Source organism: Macrotis lagotis, chromosome 1, assembly GCF_037893015.1.
Source record: "Macrotis lagotis isolate mMagLag1 chromosome 1, bilby.v1.9.chrom.fasta, whole genome shotgun sequence".
NCBI lineage: Eukaryota > Metazoa > Chordata > Mammalia > Peramelemorphia > Peramelidae > Macrotis > Macrotis lagotis.
Genome location: NC_133658.1, coordinates 195138998 through 195160863, shown reverse-complemented (window position 1 = coordinate 195160863; position 21866 = coordinate 195138998). Strand labels below are relative to the sequence as shown.

Below are 21866 nucleotides of genomic sequence, written 5' to 3'. Positions count from 1 at the left end.
TATATACTTGTTTCTTCTATAAACACATGTACATGTATGCATGCATATGAATGCTATTGTATGTTCACACAGACATAAATCTATTGATTTTTTTTTAAATTACTAGCACAACATCTTAGCTTGAGACAAATATCCATAATTCTATTCTTCTCACTGTTCTAGCCATATGGTTCACTACTTCTAAGTTTTGTTATTGACCTCAAACATTTCGTAAAGAGAGTGAGGTGCAAAGCCTAGACTAGTACCCTACTTAAGGAAATTCAAATTTCCTTGCTGTTTTATCACATTATTCTTTGTATTTGTGGGAGAAGGGAAGTGACATTGCCTGTCCTGTTACTTTTCTACTTTTCTACATAATTCTCTACTTTGCCAAAATGAGGTAGCCTAGATCAATTATATAACTAATTTTAACTCAGTGAGACATTACCATGCCTCAAACAATTGTTACTTTCTTTAACCCACTTCAGAGACTCTTTTTAACTGTTTTTGAGTCAATCAATCATTCACTGTCTTTCTTTGTTACAAGTCTGGAATACTACATGATTGAACAATGAGGCATTTTTATAAGAAAATCTTTTGGCATGTATTTTGCATTAGATCCAAGCTAAAGGCATTAAAATAGAACTGATCTATAAACAACTGATCTAGCTTTTTTTTTAATGTCACCAAGTTTGTTTTTTGAGAAGCAGCTTGATCAAGGTGGGAAGGGACACATAATCAGCAAACTATTCCCTTCCCCCCACCATCATGGGTAGGGGAAGAAACAAGAAGAATACTTGTAAAAAACCAACCAACATTTACAACATTCCCTTAAAACAGACTAAAATTATTATAATACTCTACTAAGTCACAAATGAGCATTTAACCTTTTCTCTTCTTCCTTAGTTCACTCCTGTTGGTTTCTTTAGTATTCTCTTAGAACTAATTAATTAATTAATTTCACTTCTCTATGATGAAAGATATGTACTATTTTTTAAATTTTTTATTTATTTAAGGCAATGGGATTAAGTGACTTGCCCAAGGCAATTATTGTCTGAGGATGAATTTGAACTCAGATCCTCCTGACTCCAAGGGTTTTTATACACTGCACCACCTGGCTGCCCATAAAAGACATATACTATTGCATTTCCCTATGCTCATGCAACATCATGCTTTAAAATTCATGAGGGTAGGGAGAAAGTATTATTCAAATCATTCTCTGTCACCTCTAATTTTTCCTCTATTGGTTCCATTTCTTTGCTCATTTCAAGGATAATTTGGAAGGTGCTTCCATTTGAGGTATGATAATCTAATAAAGTGAGAAAATCTATCAGTCAATCAAAAGATCTTTGAAAGTATGAAATAACTTTTTTGGATAAAGCTAAATGGTACAAAGCAAGAAGGAACACTGCTGTAACAGATTGGGAAACTTGGCCATGCTCTGGTGGAGGTGGGGTGGGGGTGGGGGTGGTCTATAAATCATTAAGGAATTATGAAAATATTAATTTGAGAAAATGGAGTGAGTATGGAGCTCTAGTTGAATCTCCTGAGAAGGAACCACTTGGAGGGGAAGATAAAAAGCCTTAGCTTTTGCCTTGGTCAGGTCTCTTCCATTTCATCCCCAACCTGCACCTTTATCTAAGAGGAAAAACTGTCAGCTTCTAAGGGCTTGGAAAATGCTGAACTTCCCATATTTCCATCAGTGTCTGAATCAGTTAGTTGCTGTATGTACATCATCTGGAGTCAAGAAAGACATGGAGCCACACAAAAAGTCAACATTGTGCTAAATGAAAACATCTTATATATTCCATAAATGAAAACAAAATAGCATCTAGTATTTAGGAAGTATGTTATCCCTTTGTCACATCTGCCCTCTAAACTTAAGTCAACTTTCCACTGAAGTCTATAGGTTACAGTCACCTCCTAATTGCAATGGCTCTCCCTTTTAGTCCACATCTTCTCTTCATATATTCATCATTTTAGTTCAGATCCTCATCACCTCTCACTTGGAATATTCCAATAGCAATCTAAGTGGGCTCCCAGTTTTTTTTCATCCTCTAAATAGCTGCCAAAGTGATTTTTGTCATGATTAGATCTGAACACATCATCTCCCCAGGTAATAGTCTTCTAATGAAGATACTGACTTGACATTTAAGGCCTATAACAATCTAGCCTCTTTCTGTCTCTCTGGGCTTGTCATACTTGACTCTCCTCCATTTATTTCTACCATATATTTTCCACTATCCAAGAATATTTGCTAGACTATTCCACTCAGGACATTCCATTTCCTGTCTAAGGAGCTTTATACTGGCTGTCCCTTCACCCATCATGGTCTGAATATTCTTCTTCCTCATCTCTTGACATTTCTAGCTTTATTTCAAATTGAGTCACCTTCTTTGAGAGATGTTTCAGTTCCCCTAGTGACTTGAGCTTTTTTTTTCCTGTCAACGGATAACTTCTTTCTATCCTATATTTATCATGTGTGTATCTATTTTGTTTTAATGTTGTCTCTGCCACTAGTATTTAAGCTTCTTGAGGCCAGGGAGGGATTGCTTGTATTTTTTTATTTTGTCTTCAGACCTCAAAACATTGATAAGTGTGTGCTTATTGGTTAATTAAAATTTAGTCCCTACCTAAATGTTTCAAGGGCAGCTAGATGGTGCAGTGGCTAGAACACTGACCTTGGAATCAGCACAGTAGTTCACATCCAGCCTCTTGACATTTACTAGCTGTGTTACTTTGGGCAAGTTATTTAACTCTGATGGCCTCCCATCCCAGGGACATTTCCAGTTGTCCTGATTCATATCTGGCTACTGGACTCAGATGGCTCTGGAGGAGAAAGTGAGGCTGGCAATTGAGCACAGACCCCCTCACTCAAATTCATTTCATATGCTTGTCATGGCATTATCTCTCTGATTTCATGATCTTCTTCAAGAATGAAGGACAAACATTACTATTATTATTATTATTGATGTTATTATTATTATTATTAAGTGTTTCACACAAAGCAGGTGATTAATAAATGTTTGCATAAGGAATGAATTCTTTCTATAATAGTTTTGAGCTTGGAAGTATGGGGGAAAAAGGAATTTAAGTGTCCAAAAAATAAGCTATCACAAAACACAAAAAGGATGGCAGGGGTAGAAGGATGAACATGTGACAGAAACACTTTACTCCCTATGCCTTAATTCAAAGATTCACTGGCTTGAACAAAATAAAATATTCTCTGAATTTTCTGGTTTCTCAAGCCACAAGAGAATAGAAGTAGCTAAACAGAAGAAAGTGGGAGGTGGGGGCTATTTGTGGCAGGTAAATTGGCAGAAGAAATTATGACTGTGGATATAGTAGAAAATGAAACAAATAAGCAAACAAGCAACCCAGAAACAAAAGGAAATACTCCCAATAAATAACAATGCATGTTCATAATAATGATCTTGAATTGACAAGAAAAATAGACCCCCAAAATCGAGGAGACATTTTAGAATGAGTTACATAAAAATTAAACAGGTGGGTAAAGGGAGAAAAATAATGATTGAAATGGTTCAGTGATCTGAAAATCTTATCCTATCTCTATACCAGATAAATGAAATTTTATCATAGCAATGTTATTGGAATTAAAATTAATATTGATATTTATTTTAAAATTTAAATTTTAAACAATTAATTTTAAAATCAACATTCTGATTTTACTAAGCATATTTAATTTACTGGAATGAAAATATGCTTATGCATATATATATTTAAATTGTTAGTTTTGCAATTGAATCTTCTATTGGTATTTTGAATATCAAAGACATTTAATCAAGATTTTCTTCACTACACTACATTCCTGTCATATAAAGTGATAATATAATATTCATATTTTATGCTATATTTACCTTGGTAAACAAAATGAAATCCCCTGGCAGATGCACCACTTTTTGCACTGAACCGTAATAGAATTTGGTTGGATGTGGCCAAAGGCAGTGTTTCCCCTGCAAATAAACAGAGAGAAAAAAAATACATAGGTATAAATATAGATATCAGAGAATCCAGAAAATATACCAATATATGGTGTATAATAAAATTTCTGGAATGATGCCTAAGAAAATAATTAGCTATGTTTACAATCTCATGTTATTGTAGTGCCAGCATTTTATAATTTCTTCCCCTGATTTTACCACTAAAATATATTTTTTGTAAACCACATTTAAAACATTTTATCCCCTTTGGAATGAGAATACTTTACTCTTCACAAAATGATGACTTCAAATAAAATATAGTCACTCTGTGCTTTTTTTTCTTATTACTTGAGAACAATGTACCTTGCTTTCTTGAAGAAACAAAGCTTTATACACCTAGAAAGAGTTCACTTAAAAACTTTTGTTGGGAGTTGTTTCTGCTAAAATCCACATTACTATAAGAGATTTAAAGGCATTACAAAAAAATCTTTTGTAATTCCTTTACCCCACACCCTGTCTTTAAAGTAGTCCAGACAGATAGTTATGTAAATTTTATTTGGACTAACAATTGGTATGGTCATGGGAAAGACCCTGTTGCTGTTTGTCCTTTGTTTCTTTAACTTCTGGAAGGTGATGACTTGACTTACAAGTGATTGGATTTAATTGAGGGAGGGATGAAAAAGTCACCAGTCTCACTTTCTCCTTCTGAATTCATTGACTAGAAATGGATCTGGACTACCAGAGATGGCCCTGTATGCAAGTGGGACCACAGGTTTCAGTTTGACTGAGACACCCATTAAATGATAAAGGCTAGGAAAGAAAGAGGCAAATACTGGGCACTTTTACCAGTCCCCCCCCCCCCCCCAAAAAAAAAAGAATCAAAGTAGCAGGGGAAGATGATCAGTCCAAACAAAAAAAAAGGATAAAAGTAGCAGGGGAAGATGCTCAGGATTCTCAGTGATAAAGACTAACTGGAAAAAAGGAAGAAAAAAAGAAATCAAGGATTTGAAAGTAAGGGTCCTTTATTCTAACTCTTTTTGTAAGTTGCACAATTTAGAATTGTCTCTGACAAGATCCATAGTACCTAACCTTTCTTATTATCTCTTCAATTATATCAGTTAAAAGTATTTTCCTAAGTAAATGTAAATTTCCATACAGATATAAATTACAGTTTTTGAAGAGATTTATACATATTTAATCAGCACCTAGTATTACCCCTTAGAGTATGTTCTTAATTAATATTCTGTACATGTTAATTATAACTTCTTAGAAAAGTATAGCTATAGTTGTAGATATAATACTTCCTCATTCCTTTCAAAGACCAACTCAAATATCACCTTTACTATGAAACCTTTCCAGACCCTCCCAACTATTACTGCCCTTCTTAGCCTCCCCAAAACATTACCTTGTTTTTATTTAGTATATATTCTACTTTGAATATAATAATTTTTGTACCTGCCCCTTACCCATGAGAATATATGCTCTTTGAGGGAAGACACTATATCATTTTTGTCTTTGTGTTCCTATTATCAAGCACAGTAACTTGCACACATGTGATCTAAAATAAGATTAATAGAAAACAGAAAATGGAAGCAAATGAAATAAAATCTTCAATATGTTATATTGGCAGTTAAAACCAAGCAATAGCTTGTTACCTTACTCTGCCCTCTTATTTCTATGTTTTGAAATTTTCAATCTCTATTATGCTCCCCAAAGTTTCTTTGTGACCTTCTTTACCTGAATGGAAACCAGAAAGTGAGCTGAGTAGTCTGGCCTGTGGATGTGCTCCATCAAATAACTCTGCCAAATCATTCAGGGCTGTCTGAAAATAGGCAAACTGCCCAAATACAACTGTAAAATAATAAGGGGAAAATTGAGAAAAACCTCCATTCAAAAATTAACAATAAGTAAATAAATAATATGTTATCATGAAAATTTACTTCTGCAAATTGTTAATTTCCTTTTATATTCTTAGCTTAGTAAACCTCTTTTAACAAGAGTTTTACATTTTTATGCCTTTAAAAGTAAATGAAAAAATTCTCAGATGTTTATAAATTAATCAATTTGATTTTACTTTTTTTTTTACATTTGGCATTTACTGGAAGTACATATACCATGACTACACCTGACTCTTCTTTGTATCTTCTTGTAGAGTTAGTAGGGATTATTTTATTTTGTTAACTGTACAGTTCATTTCTTCATCAAGTTCTTGCTCTGTTATTTCTTTTGGAAAAACCACGCTAACATAACACAAACTTAACCATTTCTACCAAAATGAAAGAATTTGAGAATAAAGATGTTGATGAACTCTATGCCAACTAATGACCAGCCTAAGTTTAGAGAGATTTGTTGCTTTATAGGTTTCAGGGTATTGAGTCTTTCAGCTAGAATAACTCAAGCAGATTGTCTTTGAAAGGCAGAAAACACTCACAACTGATCAAATCACAGATGTATACCAGAGTTTATTTATGGCATTGGGATCAAGAGAAGATATCCAGAGAGTTGTGATGGTTACTTTGTCAATTTTTGAAGCATTCCATGAGTTTTTCAATCTTTAGATTGTGAGTATAGTGAAAAGTAGTAGGTCATTGATAAGTAGGTCTCAGGGATCATCAATCCGATCACCAGATTTTATAAGTGAGAAAATGCAGACAGTAAATTAGTCTTTCAATGATATGTGACTAGGTGAGTTCCCCCAAGGTTACTTAAGCTGTGAGTAGAAGAGAGATGCAATTCAAACTCAAATCAACTGATTGTAGTCTCAAAGTTAGATTTAAGTAAACCATACTGCTATAACAATAGCTATCTTACTATCAAGCCTCAGTTCTTTTCATTGCAATTTTTTCTATTTAATATTAGTTTCTTCTTTCCTAAGACTTTTGAGCTGCACCAACAAATTTCAAAGAAGAAAATGTAACTATATTTGAAATTGTTTCATTGCTATATAGTAACAGTGAAAAACTCATTTCTGAAGTACAATAGTAAATTTATATTTACAACAAATTATATCATCTCATCTATCCAGCCATTAAACTGTAATTAACAGGAAAAAAAGCTAATTCCATGATTGTTCTTAATCATAACGGTACATAACTGTACATCAAGTTAATATAACATGTAACTTTTTCAAGCATTTTAAAAATAAATCAATGACTTTTTAAAAGAAAAACAATTGGTAACTCAAACCAGTATAACTTTCTACTTTTTTTCTTATCAATAAATGAAATTTCAACTTTGAAGAAAAATAAATTAATTGAATCTAAATAATTTACATGAAATATTTATTGCCTAAATTAATAAGATATGTATTTTAGATATAATTCACAAAAGAAAGAACAATTAGTTTAATTAAGAAAAAGTAAAATATATAAAAACATTTACTAGAATAGTTTTTTTTTCCTTTTTAAGTATGTACTTTAGGAGAATCAGTTTAATTTCTAGTCAAGGAAAATGATTCTCCCTGTTCCTGATAGTTTGAATGGGAAAGAGAGAAAATGACAAAGGAATATAGGGAAAAAGTTGTTCCTAGGTAATAAAGATGTAGAATGGCTCTCAAAATAAAGCAAAAAAAAAAAAAGAAAGAAAACCAAACCATGGCATATGGGAAAGAATGGGTAGGACTAGTTAACAAGTTGCACGGGTCCAGTACATGCTATTTTACCTTCAACAGCACCAACCATAACTGGGGCAAGCCACACAAAATATTCTCCAGCTTTTTATTTATTTGTTTGTTTGTTTGTTGAATGCAGGTCTCCATGTTCAGAGACTCATGGATACTAAAATGACACAATACATGGAAGTTGCTATAGCTAGTATCCATCTGTGGTAAGGTATGAAAGAGGTGAGTTATTTGGTAATTTTATATTCTTAATGATTTTTGCTAATTAAATTATAGGCTTTCCTATTTTTGTAAATGAGGGTTAAAGGTTAACAAGTATATTTAGGGGGTGGCTAGGTGGTACACTGTCCCTGGAGTCAGGAGTAACTGAATTCAAATCCGACCTCAGACACTTAATAATTACTTAGCTGTGTGACCTTGGGCAAGCCACTTAACCCCATTGACTTGCAAAAAAAAAGAACTAAAAAAACCCCAAAACAAGTATATTTAGTCAGCCAATAAGCATTTATTAGTGCCTGTTACATGGCAGAAACTATGCTAAGCTTTGGGCATGATGCTGTGTCCTCTACAGTTTACAGGTTGGAGTAAAGTTCCAAACATTCCCTAGCTATATCTCTGAAGCTAGGTCTCCTGAATAAGAAGTAAGAACGAATTAAAGACATTTTAAGAGTAAAAGACAAGTATTACCATTAAATATTATACATCTCTAGTTAATATTTTTATTTCCTTCAAGCTAATATATATGAGTTCTTGGCAGGCCAAAAGGCTTACAACTTAGTTAACTGCAACTAGCATTTATTATAGAAAAATATGCTTTTCTCCAGCAAATAATATAATTATATATTCCAATACTCTAAAATGTATACACTTTGGTGTATTAATAAGATGAAAACCTTTTTGAAGATTTCATTTTATTACAAGAATTAATATAAAATCATGGAAGAGCTACTGCCAGATTTATTTTGAGAACACATTGTTTGTTCAGTTCCTTTACATTCATACTATGAAATATTAGAAGTTTTACAACTCAGAATCTCCTGTTTACAACAAAAAAGGATAATTTCTAGAATTCAAACTCAGAATTCTTAATTTGAACTGTCTTAAAAATATTTTAAAATAATTATAATAAATTATTTATTATAATTATTTATAATTATTTTATCATGAGTTATTATAATAATATAATAAATATATTTGTAATAATTGTAATATTTGTAATAATTGCTATTGTCAGAACTAATTTCCAATCTATTTGATTGGTTCTAGCGAAATGCTTCACAAAAGGTTTACTCAAACTATGTCGACTATTAAGTATATGGTAGACTTGCAATAAATGTTTCTTAAATTGATCTAAAAATCAAAGTATTGTACATTGGTATCAGTGACTAGTGCCTAGCTTTCTTGTTCTTAAAACTATGTCATTGTACTTTTTACTTTTTAAATGGACTTAACACAAATGTTACCTGTTTGAGTTCATCCTTTGACAAATGTTATAATTATGTCAGTTAACATTTACATACAGTGCCCAAACCCTTTAAGATATGTACTATTGATGCAGAGAATTATAAATGCAGAAAAAATTATAATCAGAAACAAGTTCTGTAATTTTTAATGCTGTTAAATCTGGGAATCTTGTTAAGGGTATGGAAGACTCTTTGCTCCTGCGATATAAATTGACCCCTATTGTTTCATTGTTTAATGTAAAATTTGTATTCTGTCTTCTCCTTTCCAACCCCTAGCCTCCAACCTTCTATTTGGTTTCCATCACATAAGAAGGGAGGGATTTCTACTTTTGCACTCAGTGCCCAGATAAGGAGCAAGGCTATAAAACATGGGCTGGACCTGGGCTCAGGTCTGGTCCTCTCTCTTTCTGATCCAATCAGCTCTCCCTGACTCTCTTGCTTCCTCTTTTTATCTCCCTCTCTCTATGTCATTTAATCAACCATGTCTAGTCTTTTGTTACTCACCCTGTCCTAAAGTGCTTGTTGAACCTTCTGGAAGAGGAAAACAGTTTTACCCTGTTTACTTTGTTATAATTTTGTAATAAAATCCTGAGCAGTTTTAAATTCCCAGAGAGCACAGGAATTCCTTTGTCTTTTAGTAACCCTCATTTCTCAGTTACCCCCAAATCCCAAAAGCAAGAGTATTATTTTCACATTTTACAGATAGGGAAAACTGAGATAATTAATTATTTGATTAGCTCTTATGGGTAACAGTTGTCTGAAGGCATATTTGAATTCAGGTTTTACTAAATCTGGGTCTACCATTCTTTAAACTGTACTACCTGGATGCCATGTGATGTCCTACCTATCCTCATGTTTTTCCTAAGAAAAAAAAAGTATGAACCCATATCTAGGAATTTTAATGATAAAAACAGGTGGAATAAAGGTATTTCATCCTTCTCTTTAGGTCACAGTGGAGAACACAATTCCTAATTCCTGTTTTGTGATTTCCAATCCTTCCCCTCAGGTACAGTATAGAAATATGAGTGACTCATAACTGCTAGAAATATTTGTGGAATAAAGGAGGCTATTAACAGATTACTATGGCTACATCATATATAAAAAGCTAAGGTTATAAGAGCCCTTCTAATTAATTTAAGATTTGCTACTTTAGGTGAATAATGTTTTTAAGTATCATTTAGACTTTAAAAGCTCTGAAAGTAGTAGTAGAGTAATAAATATTCCCAATGAGATTATTTATCTTACAGGGGTAAGCTATTTATTTTCAGAAAGTAATTTATTTCCTGTAAACTTCAGAATATCTTTAGTGCTTTAGTTTTATGGAAATAGTTATGTTCTCATCTTTTATTGGTTTCATTTCCATATGTATGATAACCATAATGCTTGACATATTCAAAAATGAGTCATTATTAGTTATATCTAAAATGTTCAGGGAAAAAACAACAACAGCCGGGGAAGTGCTAAAAAGCAGCAGGCATACCGACTTCAGCAAGGATTTCATTCTACGTTAGAATTTCCTCTTCATTAGTAAGGCAGGAAGAGCCCAGCAGAGTATTAAACACAGAACTGAGAAGCCTTCAGTCAAGGCTTACTTTCATTCAGTCATTGATCCTGATGTAAAGGTAAAGGTCATGAATCTAGGGAAAGGTAGGGATTCAGGATTTAAGAAATGATTGGAGTTTTCACTCTAGTTTTGGACAAAGAGATGGCATTTAAAAAAAAAAAAGTTTGAAGAGATTTAAAAAAAAAAACCCAGGACATAGGGAGCAGAACAATTTTATGTAGATAATTCAGGGTGGCTCCCTTTTAGCAGGTACTTGATAAATATAATAGAGCTTATATGATGAAATGAGTAGCATACAGCTTTATCTGAAACTATAAACCAAAGAAAGAAGACTTGCACAAGACCTACCTTTGATTAGGTAAAATAAACAAAACAAACCCTTTTCGACATAAGTAGAATAGTTTGTTCAAGAGATCACAGTGTTCTAGTACAGTAAGGATTTATTAGTGTTTCAAACAAACTAGTTATTTAAAGAAAAAAACAAAAGCAATAATAAAAAAGTCAGTTATTATATAATTGGTTTTTCATAAGAAATGGATTTCTAAAATAAAATATCATTTGGAGCAAAAAAATTTATAATACAGGGAAAGAAATCATATAATTATGTATATTATTAAAATATATTAAGAACCATTGCCCTGGGGTGGCTAGGTGGAGTAGTGGAGAAAGCACTGGCCCTGGAGTCAGGAGTACCTGGGTTCAAATCCGGTCTCAGACATTTAATAATTACCTAGCTGTGTGGCCTTGGGCAAGCCACTTAACCCCATTTGCCTTACCAAAACAAAAAAAGAACCATTGCCCACTGTGACCTTTTTCTTCTCTGAATTCTCAGAGCATTTATTATAGCATGCATCTAACACTTAGGGTTTTATTTTGCATTGTTACTTAATTTTTTATATTTCCTACCTTGTCAAATAAAATTTAAACTCATTAAGAACTGGGTATTTATGATTGTTACTTTAGAGTAATCTTATCATTTCAGAATCATGTATCATTTACTTTGTATGAAGGAAGGAGAGATCTTTCATAACTATATTTCTCTAAGACTCTGGAGAACCATGTCTGACACTGTCAGACTGTTCTTGGGACTATCAACCTGTTCTCTGTCTGCCTGCCTGCCTCCCATCTGTCTGTGTCTGTCTCTATTGCTCTGTCTCTGTCTGTTTTTCTTTTTCTCTTTCTGATGCTCTCTCTCTCTTTTTCTCTTAATAGTTAATAAATAGAATTAGTAGATGAGCCCCCCATTGCCCCCCCATTATATAACCTAAGCTACCACTCTATCTAGTGGTAGTATTACTTTTTTTTGGAGGACTCAATGAGGGGTGGAAAGTGAAGTTAGGATGGGAGACTCCAAGTGATTTCAAATTGGTTTTAGACAAGAGAACTCTCCAAAAGAAACTTCATTCTATCAGTGCAGAGAAACAACTGTTCTTCACACAGACACTAACATCAAAATAAGAATTGAACCCAGGTCCTTGGGATTCCCAGGCAGCTTCTTGCTGCACAACTCTCAACTATATAGTGTCTACTACGGAACTATTTTTCCATATAACTTTTGTTCTCCCTTTCCTATTTGTTCTTGTCCAATCAACTCTTAGATGCAGACAACCTTTGCAGATAATACAAATATTACTATTAGCACTATATATAGTTGTGTGTGTGTGTTTATGACAAACAGCAAAAACTATATTCCTATTCTCAGGAGGAATATTGTATATCAGGTAAAATGAGATTATGACCATAAAGTGCTGTCCTGGGGGGAGCCAGCTGATACAGTGGACTTGAAATCAGGAAAATCTGACTTCAAATCTGACCTCAGACAGTTAGTAAATAGATGTATGGCTCTGGGTCCTCATTACTTCAGTTTCTTCATCTATAAATTTGAGATAATAATAACTCCTACTTTCCAGGATTGTTTTGAGAATAAAATAACAATATTTGTTATATAGTAATGATACATAAATAGGCATTTCATAAATGCTTGTTATATATAAAATTAGATAAAGTATGTAAAGTGCTTTACAAAAATTAAAATGATATATAAATGCTAGCTATTATGCTAACTGCTGAATTGTTGTTGCTGTTGTTATTATCTAGCTATCTTTTTCCCAAGTCCCTCTTCTTCAAAAAATGAACATGAATGTAAAGAGGAAGAAGAGAAGCTCATGAGGAGAATCAAGGAAAACAACTAAAAAGAGTTCATTTTTCTTCTTCTGAGGGTAGAGATAAATTAACTTAAATTTTTTTTCCAAGCAAATTATTCACACCCTTACATACTCTTACTATCTATTCTAAACCATTGTATAAAGAGAGCATCCTCTGAGGAAAATTAGAGGCAATTAAATGGATTGTCTCAGAAACATAGGAAGTGACTGTTCATTTTTATTTTCATATTTGTCATCGATGCACTATAGTGGATACAATCCAAGTTCCTCTGGAAGAAGAGCTGAGGGATCTGTTTGTATAAAATAGGGCAAGTTAATAGAAAAAGCAAATTGACTATGAATTTTAAAAGCATATAAAAGGAAATTCTTACCAAATTCCTTTGGTACGGTTATTGAATAAAGGCACATCTGACCAGCTGTGTAATTGTGTGGGTAATTTGGTGATAAAACTACCCCTTCTGATCCAGTGTACTGTCCTCCACAGGGAGCTGAAAGTAGATGAAATTAAAACATCATATGCCTTTCATCTTTCTATAACTCTAAGATTTGGCATTCCAATGTCCGCTTGAATACTTAAAGAACAATTTATAGACTAGTGTAAAATCTCTAAATATAGCAAAAGTGTCCCAAGTTGTCAATTTTAATAAGAGAATCAGCTGTAATTTTAAAAATTTAAATAAAATAGTTTTTAAAATTTAAATAAAATAAAAATGTCAAATAGGCTACAACATATGACACAATAGATATATGACAGTATATACTAAGAATATACCAAGAATATACCAAGAATAATGAATTAGTCCAACATATGGAAGACAATAAATATAATAATCAATTAATGATATTAGTCATATTCAAATAATGAAAAACACATGATTTTATCAATAGAAACAAAAAAACTTTTAAAAATCTAATTTTGTTCAATTTTGGAATTCTATTAAAAATACTAAAGTACATAGAATAAATTATCTAAAACAGGAAATGGATATTATGTATAATGTTTAGAGGTCTTTCTAATATAATCAGAGGTAAAGCAAGCATTCCATTATTACCACAAACAGTACATCAAATGCTAAAACAGCAATAAAACAAGAAAAATATTGAAGGAATAAGCCTAGGAATAAAATAATCATAGGATCATAAGACTCTTTTAAAAGGTCAAGTGGCCCTTTCTGGCCTTGGAAAAAGGATTGACAAAAAGGTTAACTAGAGGTTAAATTCCTCCTTCCAATATCAGCAGATAAACACTGTTCTACTCCCAATTTTTTCCTGAGCTGAGATTAAATATAAATTGGATAGTATAATCTTCTAATGTTGGATTTCACATTCTGGCAACTGGAGAACAGGGGAAGAGGGACTGAATGACTAATAACTACAAACCACAAATTCCTTTTTCCTAGTTTTAGTTCAAACTACATACTTCTTTTTTTTAATTAAAAAAAACAATACCAATCACATATTATGAAAATTTTCCAACATTCATTCACTTGAATATTTGTGTTACACATTTTCTAATACCCTCCCTTCCCATCTCCCTTCCCTCAGCAGGAAACAGTCTTGAAAAGTTTTACATACATTTTAATCATTTTTAAACTATATGTTTCTTTAAGGAAATTTTCTAGTCACACAATATGACAGGTACAGGGCAGAGATTTCTGAGGCAGAAATTTGCCAGACAGATTGATAGACACAGGAGGAATTTGGGTTAAGAAAGCCTGGAAGAAAATGAACTAGATAGATGGCCAATTGAATTATATTCAAGACAAGTTTCCTAAGATCAATCAATCTATCAATATGTGTGTGTGTGTGTGTGTGTGTGTGTGTGTGTGTGTGCATATATATGCATATTTAATTTTCTCCTTTCTATTATAAACATAAGATTTGTATATCACTCTTTTGTCAAAAATTATTGAGGGATTAGTTGATAATGTTTGTCCTTCATTCTTGAAGAAGACCATGACATCAGGGAAGTGATACAATGACATGCACATCAAATGAATTTGAGTGAGGGGAGGTGAGTGAGTTAGAAACGACTTAATGAGTATACTTTTACTGTTTTCTCAATACTTTGAACCTCAATTTGTTTTCTAAAGATAGATAGAGATATGCGCACATATATAAAATATACATATAATTTTAACTTTACTATGCTTAGGAACAATAGAGTTCCAATTATTATTTTGTTTCTATGTCATTTTTTAAGTTGTATCCCACTCTCTGTGACCGTATTTGGGATTTTCTTGGTAGAGATGCTAGAATGGTTTGACATTTCCTCCTTTAGCTAATTTTACAGATGAGGAAACTGAGGCAAGCTGAGTTAAGTGACTTGTCCTGGTTCACATAGCTAGTATCTGAGGCCAGATATGAACTCACAAAGATGAGTCTTCCTGATCCTAGGCCCAGTACTCTATCCAGTATGCCACTCAGCTGCCCCAAGAAGTTTCATTTAAGTTGCTTTTAAATCTACATCATGATAGCACAAATGATTAATTCTAAATCAATTTATTGATATTGATGACAATATACATTTATGTTCATATACCCTTCCATGTCTTGTTTGGGAATCTTTAAGGCATTTTCTATGAAGTTTTATCTGACATTTTTCACATGCTCAGAAATTAAGAAGAGATGATGGGGTTCACTCCCCTTAAAGTATAGAAAACAGAATTTTTTACTTTAAAAAAGTCTGATAGCAAATTTTTTAAAGAAATAAAAATATATGACCTTCAAGAACAGAGTAACTTGATCTTTCCCTAACTTATATATAGTTGCAGTTAAAGTTTGTCAGTTATAACATGCAGGAGAGGATATTTGAAGATAAATTATAAATTCTAATTCTTTTTCACTGAGCATCAGCAGTATTAAGCAAATATTCTGTTCAGCATAAATGATGAAGAACCAAAAACACTGTACATATTGGGTGGAGTTAACTGCAAAATAACAAAATATGCTTATGAAAATTTTATTCCATCTAAATATTTACTAAATAATTCCTATGTGATAGGAACCTAAAAGTATTTTTGAAGAGGCTATTATTATTATAAGAAACCAGAAACTTCTAGATTTTTTGGTTGGAAATTTCAGCAGAAGACTTTATTTTATTTATTTATTAATTTGAGAGTATGTTATGCATACTTTACACCACTGGAACTTTATTGACACATATAGCAAATTTTGAAAAGATGTAAAAATAATGTTTCAAATACAAGATAATAAACTTGGGACTAGAAATGGCCTTAAAGATCAATTTCTCCCCTCCATTTTATAGATGAGAAAACTGAGAACCAAAGAAATTAAGTGACATGCTCAAGGCCACATAGGCTGCAAGTAGCAAAGTTGAGATTTCAGCCCAACTATTCTTGAGTCTACAATCATTTCTCTTTTGTAATATAAAATGCCTTCTTTTTATACATTTTTATAGGTTATGTCAGAGCAACTAGTAGATAAAACATTGGGTTAGGAATCAGGAAGATCAATTTTGTGAGTTCAAATCTGATATGAGACATGTGACTCTTGATATGTTAACTTCTACCTGTTTGTCTCAGTTTCTCATTTGTAAAATGAGCTGTAGAAGGAAAAGGCAAACCACTCCAAGTAGGGTCACAAAGAGTTGTCCCTGGCTATATATTTTAAAAACGAAAAGAAAAATCCTCCCCAATTCCTCACATGTACACATATTCAATCAGCCACAATAGGTAATTTTGGAACCTGACCCCAAAGCCACCATACTCAATAACCCAGCTTTGAAGAGAACTGTTGCAAAAGGAAGTTTGGGTTTTTTGTTTGTTTGTTTTTTGCTTTCAAGGTTTTGAAAATACAAGAGTGTGCTCTTGAAATATCTCTGACCTGCAGAATGACTTGTTAGAACAGGTCAGAAACCAGTCTTGTCTTTAAGTCAAAGGGTGATGGGCCTTGTCTTCTTCACCCACAGTCAGAGGGTAGTAAGAGGGAAGAAAGTTAGAAATAATCTGGACCACTCTCTCTAGGACCTGTGGTTATCTTTAGACCATAGAATGAGTTCCATACATGACTTTGGACAGGTTCAGCTGAGAATCAGATCACCAGTTGGGTGCAGGCATCACAACAGTCATTTCTGCATTCTAAGTGTACATGTGAAATGTTGATACTTTTTGAATATTCTTCCCACAGCCCTCCCCTGCTGCCAAACTTTCACCATACTCCCCTAGACCCCAAGCCCAAGAGATTACCCTGCTTTGTGAGGTTGCAAGATGCTGAGCCTGGCCCTCAGCTTGGGCTCATTTCTGTACTTCCAAACTGAAGGATCATTGGAAAGGGGAGGGGGTATTGGTTTAAGATTAATTTGTTTGTGAATGGTGTTTTGCTTTTGTGCGCTTTTTTCTTTTACTTCGTGTATAGTTCTGTAAAATGAAAAGTGACATTTTTTTTAATGGATATGATCTTGTTACTGTGATTAATCTCAATAAAGGGAATATTAGGATAGGAACACTAACTAGCTGTGTGACCTTGGGCAAGTTACTCAGCGCTGATTGCCTCACATCCAGAGCCATCTACAGTTATCCTGATTCATATCTTGCCACTGGACTCAGATGGTCTGGAGGAGAAAGCGAAGCTGGTGATTTAACACAGTGCCTCTTCACTAAAATCAATTCATGTGGTTATCATGGTATCACCTCCCCTGATGTCATGGTCTTCTTTAAGAACAAAAGACAAAAAAATCATTGTAATATATATAATATTAAAAAACACAAACAGAAAAGTCAGAGATATCAAATTCAATTGGGACACTGAATAGAAGATTTGGTAAAGTCAAAAATGAATTTGTCTTTCTAGAACTTGGCTTAAAATATAAAAATAATAGACTTCTGTCCAGAAATGGAGTATATAAAATAACAACTGTAAAACTGTGATTATGGGTTAATCATAAGTTCTTTAAACTAAAAAAGGATGGAAGAGGTAGAAAAATTCCACAAGATAGTTAATATAAGGAGTAAGAACAATGAGTTTAGAATTAACTATTTGAAACACCCTTAAATTCATGGAATTTGAAACTTGGAAAGGACCCTATCACCCTTAAGTCAAAGTAATAAACAAGTGAAATATTCACTATAATATACCTGACAACTGGTCATCCTGCCTCTATTTAAAAATCGCTAAGGAAGAAGAAACCTATGATCTCTTAAGGCAGGACATTCCACTTTTGACAGTTCAATAGAACTATACACAAAGTAAAAAGCTTTTCTAATGTACAGTTTAAATTTGCCTTTTTGCAATTTACACATTGCTTCTGGTTCTACCCTCTGGGGATTAAAAGTCTAAAACCTCCTCCAAATGACAGCCTTCCTTCAAATACTTCAAGAAAGATACCATATCATATGTCCTCTGACCCAAACTCCCAGTCCAAGCTTAGCATGATCATTCCTTCAACCAGTACGCATATAACAAGGACTCAAGGACTCTCTTCATCATCCTGGTTTGCCTGCTTTGAACACTATCCATTCCAGTTTACCAATGTTCTTAAATCATGACTTTATTGTTCTTCACTCATTTCAGTTGTGTCTCACTCTTTGTGAACTATTTGTTTTTGTTTGTTTGGGGTTTTTTGGCAAAGGTAATAGAGTGGTTTACTATTTATTTCTCCAAAAACTATGGTACCTAGATCTTAGCATATTACTTCAAAAAAGATCTGAAGAAAGTAGAATATAGATGAACTCTTACCTCTCTATTCCTGAAAGCCTTGCTCCTTTTAATGTAGCTCAAGATCACATTAGCCTTTTTGACTGCAGAATCACACTGTAGAGTTTTTTTTTTATTGAACTAGAAGTCCATTAAAATTCTCATATATTTTCTAAAACAATTGTTGTCTAATCATAATACTCCATTTTATACTTATATATCTTATACTTTTTATTTTTTATCCAAGTGCAAGAAGAAACAAAATCCAAGAAAGCAGCAAATAATAAAAGCCCATTGCCTTAAATATCTATATATGAATGCTTAGAGTTTAGAAACCTTAAAATAGAAATCAGAGGTTCTAACTTGGGGAAGAAAATATGATCACACAGTTTTTACTGTCTTTAAAGGAGATAATGTAACTGAATTTAATTTATTCTAAAGAAGCAGAACTAATAGGAGTGTATATGTGAAGAAGAAGCTATAGCAAGGTATTAAAATGATATATTCATACAAGGAAATTCAAGAACCAAAGGAAGAAAATGAGGGAAAATGTGGAAGATCAATGGAAAAAAGAAATGTTATCAAATTATACTTAAAACCACTGGGACATAAAGAAGAAATACATGAAAGATGTGAGAAACAAACAAAAATAACACAGAGACTTGACATAACAATGATGGGGGGACTTTAGCTATTCATGTATTTATTAGATATCTTTTTGCCTTAATTCCTGAAACCAAAGTCTTTGGTACTGTTAAAGAGATATTACTTTGTCAATGGAAATTACTTTAAAAGGAGATATTAATATTTGCTTTGCAGCTACACTCTAAAAACCATGGGACCTTTTCTTCTAAATTGCATCTGCCACCTTCATGTGCTCTCCCATTAGCATGGAAGCTTATTCAGAATAGGAGCTGACTCTCTTTTCTGCCTCTGTCTAAAACTATTTTGCACAAAGTAAACTCTCAATAAATGCTTGCTTCCTTCACGATCATTTTATCATTCAAAAAGTAGAAATTCTAGGTTGCATGAATCTTACTAACAAGAAGGAATTTGAGCTTGTAGTGGAAATGATGGAAATCCTGAAAGAAAGTGATCACTCCTTCCTAGATTTTGTAATAGAAAGAAGTTAAGGCTGTGCAAATTCTGATATGTACCCTAGGTTTGGGAAAAGCAGAGTACAAAAGATTCAGAAATTTTGCAAGTCCAGGAAGTATGGGAAAGACTCAAGAATGAAATTCTGAAAATATAAGGAGATAAGAGTTTTGGTGAGGGGAAAAAAAAGGGGAACTCTTTAGAGTTTGATACAGATGCAGCAGTAATTTTGTAAACAATTTGTTTGCCATAGACAGTTATGTGGTGTAGTGTCTTAAACACTTATTAGTTGTGTGACCCTGAGGAGTCATTTAACCTCTCTGTGGTCCAGTTTCTTCATCTATAAAATAGAGATAATAAGAGCACTTATCTTTAGGCTTGTTTTGAGGATCAGATAAGATAACATTTGAAGTGTTTTGCAACTCTTTAAACACCATTATAATGCTAATCCTTAATAATAAAATAAATGTATGGAAAATAGAGACAGAGTCAAGTAAAGATATAAGTATACAAATATGCCAAAATTATTCAAAAATTGTATTGGGAATCATTAAAACTCAGGATAATCAGAGGCTGGTAACAGAAACAAAGGAAAATTTGCAAAAAGAGGAGTTTTGAAGTAATATTAGTAGAAAAAAGACTATCCTATATAGATATAGATCAAATAATGATAAATGACAACTGGGAGAAAGCAGAGATTCTCCTTTCTTCCTATGTTTTTCTCTAAAAATAATAAAACAAAAATGTTTAACAGATTACTAATAAGATACATGAGACGATAATGACTGAGAAAACTTGATTTCACCTGTCCAAATGAAATAGATAATTTTTGCTGTTGTTTTTGTTGTTGCCATATGTTTCACTCATATCTAACTGTTCATGACACCATTTAAGGGTATTCTTGGCAAAGATACTTGAGTGATTTATCATTTTCTTTTCCAACTCATTTCATAATTGAGGAAACTGAAGCAAACAGGTTAAGTGACTTCTCCAGGGTCACACAGAGAGTAAATTTCTGTAGTTATATTTAAATTCATGTGTTTCTGACTCTAAGACCAGCACACTGTCCACTGTACAACCTAGCTTCCAGGTAACTATATAGTTAAGTGTGAAATAACTTGCAAAAGTGACAGTTGAGCCATTATTATTGGTACTTGAAACATTACAGATGTAATAGCTTTCTTCAACTGTTTGAATTACTATCAAAGGTGGGAGGAATTAAACTTGTTCTGTTTGACTCTGTAGAGCAGAACCAGAAAAACTGACTGAAAGTTGCAAAGAAGCAAATTTTGGCTTTTTGTTAGGAAAAAACCCGTTGGCCTGCTTATGAGATTATAACCCCTTCTGTTCATCCCACCCATTGGCATTCAAATAGAAGTTTCATGAATATTTATCAAGTATCATTTTGGGATATGATTTCAGCTAGCAAATTATCAAAGTTTCCTCTGACCCAAGTTATATGATTCTGTGGATCATAAAATGACGATGATGATGATGATGATGATGATGATGACGATGATGATGATGATGTTGATATTTGTCCTTCATTCTTGAAGAAGACCATTTTATCAGGTCTTCTTGGATTTGACTGAGGAAGTTCTATGCTAAAGTTACGAGCCTTACTTTCTCCTCTAGAGTCATCTGGTTCCAGATAGGAATCAAGATGACTGGAGATGGCCCTGGGATGTGAGACAATCAGGGTTAAGTGAATTGCCCAAGGTCACACAGCTATTTTAGTGTCAGATGTCTGAGGCCAGATCCAAACTCATTCCTCCTGACTCCAAGGTCAGTGCTCTATCCACTGTACTACCTAGTCACCCTTGGATGTGAGAATAAAATAAAATAAATATAAAACATTCTTTCAGTATCAGTTGTTATGGAAATATACAAAGGTTAGGTTTAGGTCTAACAATGTTCTTAAAAATTTTTCCATGACTATTCAAAGCACTAATAGTATTATTTAGAATTACTGCAATTCTTATGCTTTTTTCTCTTTTGGGGGGAAGGGGGGCTAACATTCAAAAACTGCAGTAGTTGAATGGGCATATGAATAGCTTTCATGAATTACTTTAAAGAAAGAATTAGCTAGTCATTCCTTAAAAAATTTAACCTAATCCATGAATAATATTTTACTCAGTCATCTTTCAGTACTAATTCTTTCCTTTATCATACCCAAGATGTATAAAAATTTTATCTTTCCACTTACAACGTTAAAGAATAATACACTTACATATGTTTGCTGTTTATTTGCCATAGGATTATTTTTGTTTTCTTCACCCTAAAATTTCCTGTTCTTTCACAATGTGCCCCTCATTAACTAGTCTCTCCATCACATAATACTGGAATCACTTCATTTCTCTATTTTATTCACTTTTTTCCCTTATA

At 33.0% G+C, this 21866-nt stretch overlaps 1 protein-coding gene and 1 long non-coding RNA gene across 2 annotated transcripts in view; one reads left to right on the top strand and one right to left on the bottom strand.

Annotated features, from left to right (window-relative positions):
- Positions 1 to 13132, top strand: part of LOC141504493 (uncharacterized) — a 42594-nt gene extending 29462 nt beyond the window's left edge. Inside the window, exons 2-4 of the long non-coding RNA XR_012473389.1 lie at positions 7670 to 7761; positions 9949 to 10008; positions 12664 to 13132. This is a non-coding gene — a long non-coding RNA (uncharacterized LOC141504493). The remainder of the gene's footprint in view (positions 1 to 7669; positions 7762 to 9948; positions 10009 to 12663) is intronic.
- The window catches only part of CSMD1 (CUB and Sushi multiple domains 1), a 2413561-nt gene that overhangs the window by 439702 nt on the left and 1951993 nt on the right, over positions 1 to 21866 (bottom strand). Inside the window, exons 38-40 of the mRNA XM_074209535.1 lie at positions 13103 to 13219; positions 5658 to 5771; positions 3858 to 3953 (exon numbers count right to left, since the gene is read on the bottom strand). Of these exons, the coding sequence (XP_074065636.1) occupies positions 3858 to 3953; positions 5658 to 5771; positions 13103 to 13219 (327 nt within the window). The remainder of the gene's footprint in view (positions 1 to 3857; positions 3954 to 5657; positions 5772 to 13102; positions 13220 to 21866) is intronic.